The following is a 12601-nucleotide window of genomic DNA, read 5'->3' as shown; positions in this document are numbered from 1 at the left end:
TGACAGTTTGGGCAACAGATTGCTAATTTGGGGTCTGTGTAGTCCTACACAACCAATTAGGATGGGGAGCCTGACTTCTTTCTGGAATTGGCAGGGGTTGAGGAGGATGAGGTTCCCTCATCTCCCTCCCTAACCCGTACAAACTCTGGAGACTCCAGGATTCCCACTACGATTTCTCCCAGTGACTAAGTTCTCTGGCTCATCGAAGGCCCGGAGATCGTTTTTCACAGGACCACAATAGAGTCAGCCTGGCGGGGGGTAGGGGTGGACGGGGACTGCCAAAATGACAATCCTACTTAAAAAAAAAAAGTTCCGACTCAAACTTTTAACACAAATTTGAAGTTTCTGAAGTTTGAATGAGTTTACCTTGGCAAAACCAATGGTGCATCATGGCACATACTAAGTACTTGACAGAGGCCGTTAAAAACAAAAACCAAAAACAGGTGAAGAAGCAGCAGTTTCTACATGAGATGCTGAAGAGATGACTAATCCTCATTCAAAACGAGAGGGGACAATGATTGAGGTTTACAAACTCACGAAAGATCTAAGCAGGGGAAACCTAGAATTGCTAGTCACCAAATGCCACGAACCAGACCAGGGTGAACCAACCGAGCTCGAAGACGATAGCATCGAAAAAGCAAAACAGAAATACTTTTTCACACAGCAGATGGTAGGCATGTGGAATTTGTTACTGCAAGAAGTTGTGCAAGCAGGAAACGACGGTTGGGTAAATCCATGGATAAGAGGAAGCAGTGTGGTCCAGTGGAAAGAGCACCGGCCTGGAAGGCAGAGTATCTGGGTTCCAATCCTGGCTCTGCCAATTGCTTGCTGTGTGTCCTTGAGTAAATCACTCCACTTCTCTGTACCTCAGTTTCCTCAACTGTAAAATGGGGATTCAATCCCTGTTCTCCCACCTAGACTGTGAGCCCCACGCGGAACAGAAATGGTGTCCGACCTAATTAACTTGTACCTACTCCAGCACTTAGAATGGTATTTGACACATAGGAAGCACTTAACTACCACAACCCCCGCCCCCCAAAAATCAGCAATACCATTACTTCTTCAGACCGCTATCTGTATGTTGGAGATTCATTCAATCGTATTTATTGAGTGCTTACTTTGTGCAGAGCACCGCACTAAGCGCTTGGAAAGTACAATTCGGCAACAAATAGAGGCAATCCCTACCCAACGGGCTCACAGTCTAGAAGGGGGGAGAGGGGTGATGCTCCTAGGCAGATGTAAAGAGATAAAAGATGGTTCATTCACAGCATTAGGATGGAAGCCAAGTAAGGCAACCGCAAGTCAGAGTCTCCACATAGCCTGCAACTATCGTCGGAGATAGAATATCGGGCTGGATGAACTGCTAGTCTGAACCAGTGATGGCATTGCTTATATTACTGCTCTTATGTTCCAAACTCTAGCCAGAATTGGATTACTGCCAAGTTATGTCATCATAAATAATAACAGTAACTGTGGCATATGTTAAGCACTTAGCAGGTATCAGGCACTGTACTAAGCACCGGGGTAGATACAACATAATCAGATCCCTCATGGGGCTCACAGTCTAAGTAGGAGGGAGAACAGGGGCTGAATCTCCATTTTACGATGAGCGAACTGAGGCCCAGAGAAATGAAGTGACTTGCCCAAAGTCACAGAGCACACAAGTGGGAGAGCTGGGATTAGAATTTAGGGCTTCAGACAACCAGGCCCGAGCGCTTTCCACTAGACCACACTGCTTCTCACCGCCCACCTCGATGTCAACACAGGGTTTTGGTCTCGGCCTAGCCCGCGCCGGATGGAGGAAACTGACCGCGGGGAGGCCGCTACCAGGTTTCGAACATTCAGGAGACTGGAAGGGCTGATGGAGCCTCTGGCTGTTGAACTCTGAGCCACAATGAGCCACAGAACCCTACTGCTCTTTTTGCTTTTATTTTTTATATTTATCTTTGTCACGATCCTTCACCGTTTCCCTGTATCTATCTTTCCTTACGTAACTGTCATCAGTCCTCTCTCGCGGCCTTATTCTTAGCCTGTGAGATCCTCGGGGGCCTAGGGACCATGTCTAATTCTCACCGGTCCATTTTTTCCTAAATGTTTAGTACAGTGCTCTGCACGCAGTAGGCGCTTCACAAATACCACTACCGTGATGACGCCTTTAGTTTCGGCTTGCTTCACCATAAATACCGGGACAAGATTACATCTCCCTAACATAAAAATCTCACCATATAACAATCTAGGCCCTCAAATGAGGAAGAGAGTGTCAGGAAAGAACCAGAGTAGCAGCAGCAGCGAGAGCTGGAGCCAGGAGAGACAGGCAGACAGGGGGTAGTCCAGAGAAACTTGGAAGAGGAAGAGGAGGAGGAAGAGAAGTAGGAAGGCCAGAGAGAAATAAGGCCAGGGAAAGCTGAGAAGCAGCGTGGCCTAGTGGGTAGAACATAGGCCTGGGTTCTAATGCCGGCGCCGCCAACTCGTCTGCTGTGTGACCTTGGGCAAGTCGCTTCACTTCTCTGGGCCTCAGTTACCTCATCTGTTAAATGGGGATGAAGACTGTAAGCCCCATGTGGGGACATGGACTGTGTCCAACCTGATTAGCTTGTACCTACCACAGTGCTTAGTATAGTGACTGGCACAGAGCGCTTAACAAATACCATTTTAAAAAAAACAACAACCTTCTGTCACAACATTATCTGGTGCTGCCTGTGGTGAAAGGCAAACGATATTCCCACTTGAAAGATAGCCATTGTCTGATGTTTGGTCAGCATAGTACAAGCACTCCCTGACTATCTCGAATTAGTGATTATATCATCCAACAATACAAAGCAAAAAACATCCAGCAAATGTTAGCGAGAGCAGTACAGAGTATCAACAGCCTAGCGGTAGCAGGAATAAAACCATTTTCCTACGAAACCGCTCTGTCCACGTCTCCCCCCGCTCCTCAAAAACCTCCGATGGTTGCCTAGAGGCCTTCCCTAACTATATTCTCATTTCCCCGCCGAACCTGCCCTCCCTTCTGCGTCATCTATGGACTCTGTTACTCAGCCCACCCCCAGCCCCACAGAACTTAAGTACATGCCTTTATACTCAGCCGCTTCCCTATCTGTAATCTGGGACTAGAACCCAGGTTCTTCTGACTCCCAGGCCCTAGTCGCTGCTCCTCGACTTGACATCCCAGACCTAGTTTGGACCTTCTGTGCCTTCTTCCATTAAAAATTAGAAACCCCACCGTTTATCAGATTTCTATTTCAATTTTCTTTGTTCCTTCCAGGATAGCAAGGTACATGGTCTCAGTGAGCCCTCAGCAGGATTATTAAAATTGAAGACCAATGTTTATGTGTAGTAGAAAGTGCAGCAACTGAACCAATTGGAGCGGAGATCAGTTCAGAGATGTTTAAAATCTGACAACCCTAAAATATTGAGATTGATTATCTAAGGACAGGGAGCTTGGCCAATTTTAAGCCACGCCACGCTGAGAAGGAGCGTGGCTTAGTGGGTGGAGCACGATCTTGGGAGTCAGATGGACCTGGGCTCTAATCCTGCCTCCACCGCAAGTCTGTCTGTTGTGTAACCTTGGGCAAGTCGCTTTGCTTTACTGGGCCTCAGTCACCTCATCTGTAAAATGGGGATGAAGAATGTGAACCCCGTGTGGGACAGGGATTGTGTCCAACCTGATTAACTCGTATCTACCCCAGCACTTAGAACAGTGATTAGCACACAGTGAGCGCTTATAATAAGTACCATTTTTTTTTAAATTTGGTTACTGGGCTTTGGAAAAAACAATGTAAGAGTCTTGGTTTGGAAGACGGTGTGGATGATCAGCTTTATACTCTAAAATACCTATTACGGGCATTCTTAAGGAGCAAAGGAAGGGCAATAGCAGTTTGGCAGAAAGCCAAATGGAATAAGGAAAAAGGGTGTAGCGTATTTTAGAGGATTGTGTGCACATAGCTTTGTTTTTCAAACTCATTTTACAAGTTGAGTCATAATCAAATAAAAAAATTACAGATTGGTAGGAAGGGCTCTTACAACTATCAGTAATAGCCCCTCTTTCCTTTTCCTAGTAACAACAATGAAAAAAAAAATCCAAACAAAAAATTAAAAAAAGAATCAAAATGCCGGGTAGGCCTTTAAAAATTCCTTCCAGCTTCTTAAATGTTTCTTGGGTTATTTCATGAATGAAGAAGGGTAACCCTTGCCCTGAAAAGACATTGAAGGGATTTACAGGGGGCCTAGAAACTGCTGATCCTGTATCTCAATCAATCAATAGTATTTACTGAGTGCTTACTATGTGCAGAGCACTGTACTAAGCGCTTGGGTGAGGACAACAGTTAGCAGGCACTTTCCCTGCCCACGAGTTTACAATCTATAGTCCCAAGGGAATTATCTCACCCCACCCATTACACATCAATAATACACAGATTAAAGTTGCCAGAAATGGCTAAAACCGGGATTTCGGGAGATTTTCCGTTTCACTGAGTGAGAGCTATTACAAATTCTAACACTCTGCCTCTATCATCCACCCGATCCGAATCTCCATTACTGCAGCATATTGTATACAATTTCATTCCATGTGAATCTGCACGGGCTATGAACTAGACCCACTGCTCTTTTTCCCTCCACAAAACCATTTCACTTTCTCAAGTTTCAGTAGCTCTTTGCTGATTACAGAAGCCAATCAATAGAAACTCTAAAGTGAGTGGAGTTAGTCCAGCGTGGTAATTTTTTTCTTTTTTAATGTTGTTCATTAAGCGCTTACTATGTGTCAAGCACTGTTCTAAGCATTGAGGTAGTATTTCCAAGTCAACCTGACCTAAACACTCTCCAGTCGGCCCCCAACTCCCACCACCCACCAGCACCACCTCTCTTCGAGAAAGAGTTAAGGGGCAAATCGCCAGTTGCTTGCTTGATAGCAGTTGACCAATGGTAGAGATTCCTGAACCAAGGGTCCAACCTGATTAGCTTGTATCGACCCCGGCACTCAGTTCAGTGTCTGGAATGTAGTGAGTGCTTAACAGATACCTTAAAAAAAGTCTTCATCTGCAGCACAGGCAATTACAGGGGACAAATTAAACGAGGGGGTCTAGAGAGGAGAGGGAAAAAAGAAAATCAAGAGCAATGAGGAGACAGCAAGGCTTTCGATAAAGAAGAAAGTGTTCATCGGGTGTTCACCGGAAGGGATCGAGTCTCGGTAGGGTGAATTAACCAGGGACAGAGTGCTCAGAGAGGAACTGCTAAAATCCAGTTGAGCAGTGATCCAGGGAGTGGGAACCCCTCGATTTGAGGTAGGACCAAGAGCAATATCGGGGGTTCGTTCCTGGACCTAGTTTTGAATGCAGTTACTGTGTTGCTGATGAGACCTTTAAGCCAAACTACTTATCTGTTTATGGCCGAATAGTCCGTATGTCTGACCCTGCACATTCAGAGTGACTCAGTCTCCGAGGGAAGGGTGAGGTGTTTGGCAGTGTTCCAAAGCTGAACAGCCTACCTGCGGTCGTGCACAGCTAGGTAGCTTCCACTCTCTTTGGGGGTACAAAATCTAAGAGTCACAGGATGGCACCAATCTCAGAGGAGATCGATCGATCAGTGGCATTTATTGAGCTCTTATTGCGTGCAGAGCGCTGTACTAAGCACTTGAGAGAGCATGTCGGGGGAGTGGACATGGTCCCCGCCTTCAAGGGGATTAGGGTCTATCTGGGGGTACGGGCAATTAAAATAAATTACAGGTAGGGGGAAGCAACAGAGTGTAAATTCATGTACTTAAGCGCTGTGGTGAGGAGGGGAAAGGTAAGTATCTAAGTGCATAGGGGGTGAGGACTCAAGGCCACAGATGACAAGGGAGAGAGGGGAATAAGGCGAGGAGATGAGACATGAGTCAGGGAAGGTTTCCTGGAGGAGATGTGATTAAGAAGGGCTTAGAAGATGGGGAGAGCGGTGGACTGTAATAAGGCTACTGAAAATGAAAACTCCAGATATTGTCTAGGCCACGCCCAGCTATAATCATCAACATTAAACATTCCTAATCAAGCCCCAACCCATTTTCTCTGCTTATCTCCTTAGCCTTGTGTGTACCTGACTGTCTCCCTACCTGGCTCAATTTGTGTGTGCGTGTGTCTGTCTGTCCGTCTCTAGGAGGGTGCCTACCTGCCCAGTTGAGCGTGTGTGTCCAACTGCATGTCTACATGCCCGGCTGCGTGTGCGCCCAGAGCACAGGCAAATAGCCCAGAGGGCAGCGGTAGGCGGAGAGCTTACTCTCCTTTAGTGGAGCCTTCATGAAGATCAGGATACCAAGAGGGTAAATGCATCCCCTTTATGTGCACATAACATAACACAGGTCCCAAATCCAGCACCAAATCCTGGCAGTTCAACCATCACAACATGGCTAGAATCCGCCCTTTCCTCTCCACCCAAACTGCTCCCACGCTGATGCAAGCGCTTATCCTATCCTGCCTTAATTACAAGATCGGCCTCCTCGCTGACCTCCCTGCCTCCTGTCTCTCCCCGCTCCAGTCCATACTTCACTCTGTTGCCTGGATGGTGCGTGACGCTCTTTTCAGACAGGTATTGATCTTTCAGTCGCATCTGCACTCAAGGACAGCTCACGCTCGTGCACTCTCTCTAATTACATTCACATTCACACACACAAACAAAATTTGGCCATAATGCATGTTTTCATTATGCACTTGCAACAAACCTCTGCTGAAGAATTAGAAGTTTTCTATCCACAGTGCCTGGGAAGAATAAATCTGGTGCCACAAGAAACATTAGATAGACCTTAAAGAGGTCTATGCAACACCCCCTCCTCTGAGGTTCTTTATTATTTATTGAGCACTTACTGTGTGCAGAACACTGTACTAAGCACTTGGGAAAAGAACAATACAACCGAGTTGGTAGACACGATCCCCGCCTACAAGTTTACAATCTACACGTCGTAACAACCACACTGTGGAACTGACTGTACATATACATTCTTTTTATGCTCTGTTCTACCCACGTTACGTGCTCAGTCATTATCGTAATACTGACCTGATAACAGAGCCAGCCTGAGTAACCGAAGAAAGTAATAATTTCAAATAACTACGCTATCGATACCCTAGTGGATAACGCAGCCCAATTCATTTAGGGTATTGATTTATACCGGCTCCGCCACTCGTCTGCTGTGTGACCTTGGGCAAGTCACTTAACTTCTCTGGGCCTCAGTTCCCTCATCTGTAAAATGGGGATTAAGAATGTGAGCCCTACGTGCCAGGGACTGTGCCTAATCTTGTATCCACCCCAGCACTTAGGACAGTGCCAGGCACATAGAAAGCGCTTAATAAATACCATAATAATTATTAATAATAATAAATGATTATTTTAAATTATTTTCTGCAGTTACTCGAGTTGGCTCCGGTATCAGTCCAGTGTTAGGGAGGACGGGGACAAGGGGTTGGAAGTGAAAGAGGTGAGATTGAGGTATAGGGAACACGTTGGAGTTAGAGGAGTGGGGTGTGTGGCCTGGACTGTAATAGATTAGCGAGGTGAGGTAGGAGGGGGAGAGCTGATTGAATGCTTTAAAACCCATGTGGTAAAGAGTTCCTGTTTGATGAGAAGGTGGATGGGCAATACTGGATGTTCTTCAGGAGTGGGGAGATATGGACTGATCATTTTTTAAGAAAAATGATCCGGGAAGCCGTGTGAAGTAAGGACTGGAAAGGGGAGAGACAGGAGGCAAGGAGGTCAGTGAGAAGGCTGTTGCAGTACTCAAAGTGAGATAGGATAAGTGCTTAGATCGGCATTTGTCTGCCGAGTGGCCTTGGGCAAGTCTCGAGTTCTCTGTGCCTCAGTTCCCTCATCTGCAAAATGGGAATTCAATACCTGTTCTCCCTTCTACTTAGATTGCAAGCCCCATGTGGGGGTAGCTTGTATCTACCCCCCAGCGCTTAGTACAGTGCTTGACACCTAGCAAGCGCTTATCAAATACCACAACAATAAGAATAATCAGAACGGAAGCAATTTGGACCGAGAAGAAGGAGTGGATTTTAGAGATATTCTGAGGGTTGAACCGACGGGATTTGGTGACGGACTAGATACGCGGGTTGAAGGAGAGAGATGAGTCGAAGATAATATCAAGATTACTGGCTCGTGAGACAGGGAGGATGGTGGTGGCTGTCTACAGTGACAGGAAAACCTTGGGGAGGACAGGATTCGACTGGGAAGATGAAGAGTTCTGCTTTGGACATGTTAAGTCTGAGGTGTCGGCGGGTCATCCAAGTAGAGATGTCCCAAAGGAAGGAGGAAATGCGAGACGGCAGAGGAGGAGAGAGGTTGGGGCCGGAGAGGTAGATCTGGGAATCACCAGCGTAGAGATGGTGGTTAAAGCCGCGGGAGAGAACGACTTTAAAGTCAGCTGTAATGCTGAGAAGGCAGAACACCAAGGTGCGCCCCAAAATACTTACTGTATTTCAGTGCCAAGGTGTTTGAGGGAAATGTTTGGAAAGGCAACGGGCATCTGAGGAGCAGGTAGAGAAGCAGCTCCTAGGCCTACTACATCAGTTGGTGTTTTCACAGGGCACCAGAGCTCCTCATTCTCAGCAGTTTCTATAGGACCAAAAGGAAAAAAAAGATGTCAAACAAAAGGCAGAAAAATGATTACAATTAGGTTTCATAAAAGGCAGCTGACGTTACAGTTCAATTTTATGAAGAAAGGCCCGCTAAGTGAACTTTCTCTGAATTGCCTGGTGATTTAATAGAAAGATTAAAATGATAAAATTCACAGGAGCCTCCTGGAACTCATATACTCAATGGAATGTGGACACCTAACTTTGAAAACAAAATACTGAACTGGATTCTAGCTCCAAGTTTGCCACTAATTTACTGAGTGATCTTGGGCAAGATACTTAACCTTGCTATAGAGTTCTTCTAATTGAAAGGTTAATGTTTGAATTCCATCATCTAGACTGTAAGCCCGTCAACGGGCAGGGATTGTCTCTATCTGTTGCCGAATTGTACATTCCAAGCGCTTAGTACAGTGCTCTGCACATAGTAAGCGCTCAGTAAATACTATTGAATCATCTAGGGCATTGATTAAAATGTCCAACAATATTTGGATCTCGTGGGCACCTCTGATTACGTTTTCTCAACCTGACACTGACTGGTTCTTTGAGAACGAATGAATATAGCATGCAGAACAGAATCAAAAGCCCTGAAAAGATCAAGGTTATTCACAGTTACTATTTCTCCTGGATCAGCCAGGGTCCTGCCTATGGCCTGGAACGCCCTCCCTCCTCAAATCTGACCATTAGTCTCCCTCACTTCAAAGCCTCTCCTCCACAAGAGGCTTTCCTAGACTAAGCCCCACTTTACCTCATCTCCCACTCCCTTCTGCATCGCCCTGACTCGCTCCCTTTGCTCTTCCCACCAACCCTGCAGCACTTATGTACATATCTGTAATTTTATTTATTTGTATTGAAGTCTGCCTCCTCCCCCCCAGACTGTAAGCTCATTGTGGGCAGGGAATGGCACTGCTTATTACTGTACTGTACTTTCCCAAGCGCTTAGTACAGTGCTCGGCACACAGTAAGCGCTCAACAAATACGACTGAACGAATGAATGAATGAACTTAACTTCTTTCCAGGAACTTTGGCCTCGCAGGGAAACGGGGTCAATAATTCATAAATCCTGAAGCTAATGCACACAATGCAAATACGATTGGGACGTAGGACTATTTAATAGCAATAACTGTATATACACAGATTAGGCTACTTTGGAGGATCGCACGATAATGACAGTCATGATTTTACAAAGTTAAGTCAACAGAGCCAAAAGTCACGTTTCAGTCAAATAGGCTCTGCCAGCTGTGGACACTATTTCCTCAAAGGAAGGGTGGGGACTGAATAAGTAAACTTTAAAAGCTCCGAGAGAATTATCAAGGGGGAAAGGTCTTGCCGAAACACAAATTCCAAGCATCTAAAGACTCTGGAAGAATCTTACTTAATACGGAAATGACTCGTTGGGGCAAGCAGGGAACGGCCACATATTCTGAAGGCCTAAAATATACGTTCCGTAACTACGAAGGAGCTTAAGGAGAGCGAAAGCAACACGAAGAGGACCCATCCTAATGATGAAGACGGAGACCATACTAATGGAACATGAATGACACATGAACAGTTTGACAACCCAACACCACATACAAGTAGAGACTCGCTTGATTGCGCACGGAAAACACCAACTCAAAAGCAAAGTAGGGAAATGGATGGGAATAGCAAGCAGTATTCTCATTCTCCAATTCTTCTATTTTATCCCTATAATTGACCCGGGAATTAAGCTATCCTAAGACTTTCAGAACGCCATCATCTAGTCAGATATGAGGGAGGATGGAGGGTGGTGAGAAAGACACTGGCATAAATATGGCCAGAGGAACGGCCTCTTCGACAGACAGGGCCACTGAGTTACAGGAAGGTTTCCTCTCAAGAAATAGCATTCCCTTATTCTCAGAAGTGATTTTGAAATATTGTCTTCCTCACCACTTCACATTCAAGAATTTGGCTAAGTGTATGTTTCCCTAATATTGTAGCCGCCCAAAAGGGCAGAGACGGTGCCTACTTACTCTACTGTCCTCTCCCAAGCACTTAATACCGCGCCCGTAAGCGTCCACTAAATCTCTGCGGTTGACTGAGATTGGATACCTATTGTGATTTGCAGTTGAGATTCACTCTCCAGCCCAGCGGCATCAGCGGTACTCGGAGCAGGAATTTCCGTCTGGCTTCTGCAGTACTCCCAACGTTTAATCTGAAGCTGCTGCAACCAATACATCATCGTCTGTTTGTTGATCGCCTAACAGGCCACAGAAATCAGGTTTTAATATTTGGCCTCCGTAGAGCGAGTCGCTGCTTTCGGCCAGGGTAAAAAGACAGCACGTTAAAGAGTTCTTTGCAGGACTGACATTCCTTCGGGCCAAGGGTTACAAATCTAAAATATCACATGCTTCAGACCTAAAAAGGATGGGCAGAGCAAGCCTGCGGAGAATTCCTCAGGCCCCCCCAGTCATCCACACAGGAGAGTTCGGCGTTGCCCAGGGGATCTCAGGGATCAGGGATCGACCTCAAAGGGCAATTCCTTTAAATGAGAAAACAGTTTTCACAACAACGCATTCCTGGTCCAGGCACGGAGATACGCTGGAGAGGGAAACTGGGAGAAAGAAATGGCATTTAGGGCTCGAACGCCCTTCCCTAAACCTCTCGTGGATCTGTTTTAAAGCAGAAAATACCTACTCGTTGGCCAAAATGGACACTAGGGGAATGAGCTCAAAACCTGGTTTACCACAAACGATGAAGTTACTTCGAGTTTCAACACCTACCGTGTCTCTCGAGTTCCATCGACATTGGCTAAACTTACACTTTTTACCCAACGCACCAAAAAAATAAAGGCTAACCATTCACCCGGGAGCAGAAAATAAATTTGACACACTTCAAGTTCTGGGAAGCAGCCTGTCCTGGTGGAAAGAGCACGGGCCCGGGGGTCGGAGGACCTGGGTTCTAATCCTGCCTGCGCCACGTACCCGCTGTGGAACCTTTGGCAAGTCACTTCGCTTCTCTGGGCCTCGGTTCCCTCACCTGCAAAATAGGGATTCAACGCCTTTTCTCCCTCCTCCTCGGACTGCGAGCCCCGTGTGGCACCTGATTATCTTGCATCTACCCCCATTGCCCAGCACAGTGCTCGGCACAAGGTAGGAGCTTAACAAATACCCCCCTTACTTCTTATCATTTGCTATTAACATGCTCAAACCCTTAACACCAGAGGACAAAAAGAATCCCCAGGAAGTCAAAAATACCTTCAGGGTAAAAATTCGGGTTGGAGTTTTGATTTCAAAGGTTCCTGCTTCTGCTTCGACCTTGCAATCAAAGATAGCACCGGAGAGGTCTATACTCCCCAAGGGATTGACATCTTGGGCAGTCCTGGAGTAATATAAGTGACACTTTTTCCCATCATAGAAGAACCAACGCGATTTCCAGCCCTTCATTGGCCCCTTACCACCAAACTTATTTAAATATCCACAAAGCTGCTTCGGGGACGGCTCCTTGTCGTCTTTGCTAGCTTTTCGGGGGGCGACACTTTCCAGTCCCTTGAGGGAAGGGAAGGGGTCTTTCTCTCGGTCGGGGTCGGCTTCGCCCCCATGCACGCGATCCGCAGCGTCATCTGGGGTCGGTGGCTCTCGTTCGCTGGAAACCCTAGCCGGGGCGTCTTCCATCTCTTCTCCTCCTGCAATCGGAACGGATGGAGACGGAGGTTAGCCCGTTTGATCGGTCCCACGGGTCAGGAGCCGGGAGCGCCCGTCTCTCCATTCGCCAGCGCTCCTTCTCTCGGCTCCGCAAGATCTTTACTTTGTCCCACTTCCCCGGGGCGGTTGCGGGGCTCTTTTCACCCAGCGCGGCGAGTCCTACCCACCGATACCGGCCGCTCCCGATCCGGAAACTCGCACGGCAGGCAGAAGTAGCAGCCAAACGCTCCGGGAGCGCTCCCGGTCTCCGAGGCCCCGCCTCGGGATGCAAAACCCCGCCCTCGCCTGGCCCCCTCCTTGGCTGCGGAATCCCGCCCTCGACAGGCCCTGTCCTGGGCTGCAAAATCC

General features: G+C 47.0%; 1 protein-coding gene across 1 annotated transcript in view; it reads right to left on the bottom strand.

Moving 5' to 3' along the window:
* TBC1D2 (TBC1 domain family member 2) overlaps window positions 1–12601 on the bottom strand; it is a 36866-nt gene extending 24265 nt beyond the window's left edge. The window contains exons 1-4 of the mRNA XM_029056123.2: window positions 12421–12601; window positions 11807–12234; window positions 10662–10809; window positions 8433–8574 (exon numbers count right to left, since the gene is read on the bottom strand). Coding sequence (XP_028911956.1) covers window positions 8433–8574; window positions 10662–10809; window positions 11807–12223 — 707 coding nt within the window. The 5' untranslated portion in view covers window positions 12224–12234; window positions 12421–12601. The remainder of the gene's footprint in view (window positions 1–8432; window positions 8575–10661; window positions 10810–11806; window positions 12235–12420) is intronic.

This window comes from Ornithorhynchus anatinus, chromosome X5 (genome assembly GCF_004115215.2).
Source record: "Ornithorhynchus anatinus isolate Pmale09 chromosome X5, mOrnAna1.pri.v4, whole genome shotgun sequence".
Classification (NCBI taxonomy): domain Eukaryota; kingdom Metazoa; phylum Chordata; class Mammalia; order Monotremata; family Ornithorhynchidae; genus Ornithorhynchus; species Ornithorhynchus anatinus.
The sequence above is the reverse complement of the archived record's forward strand: the minus strand, read 5'-3'. Positions and strand labels throughout refer to the sequence as shown.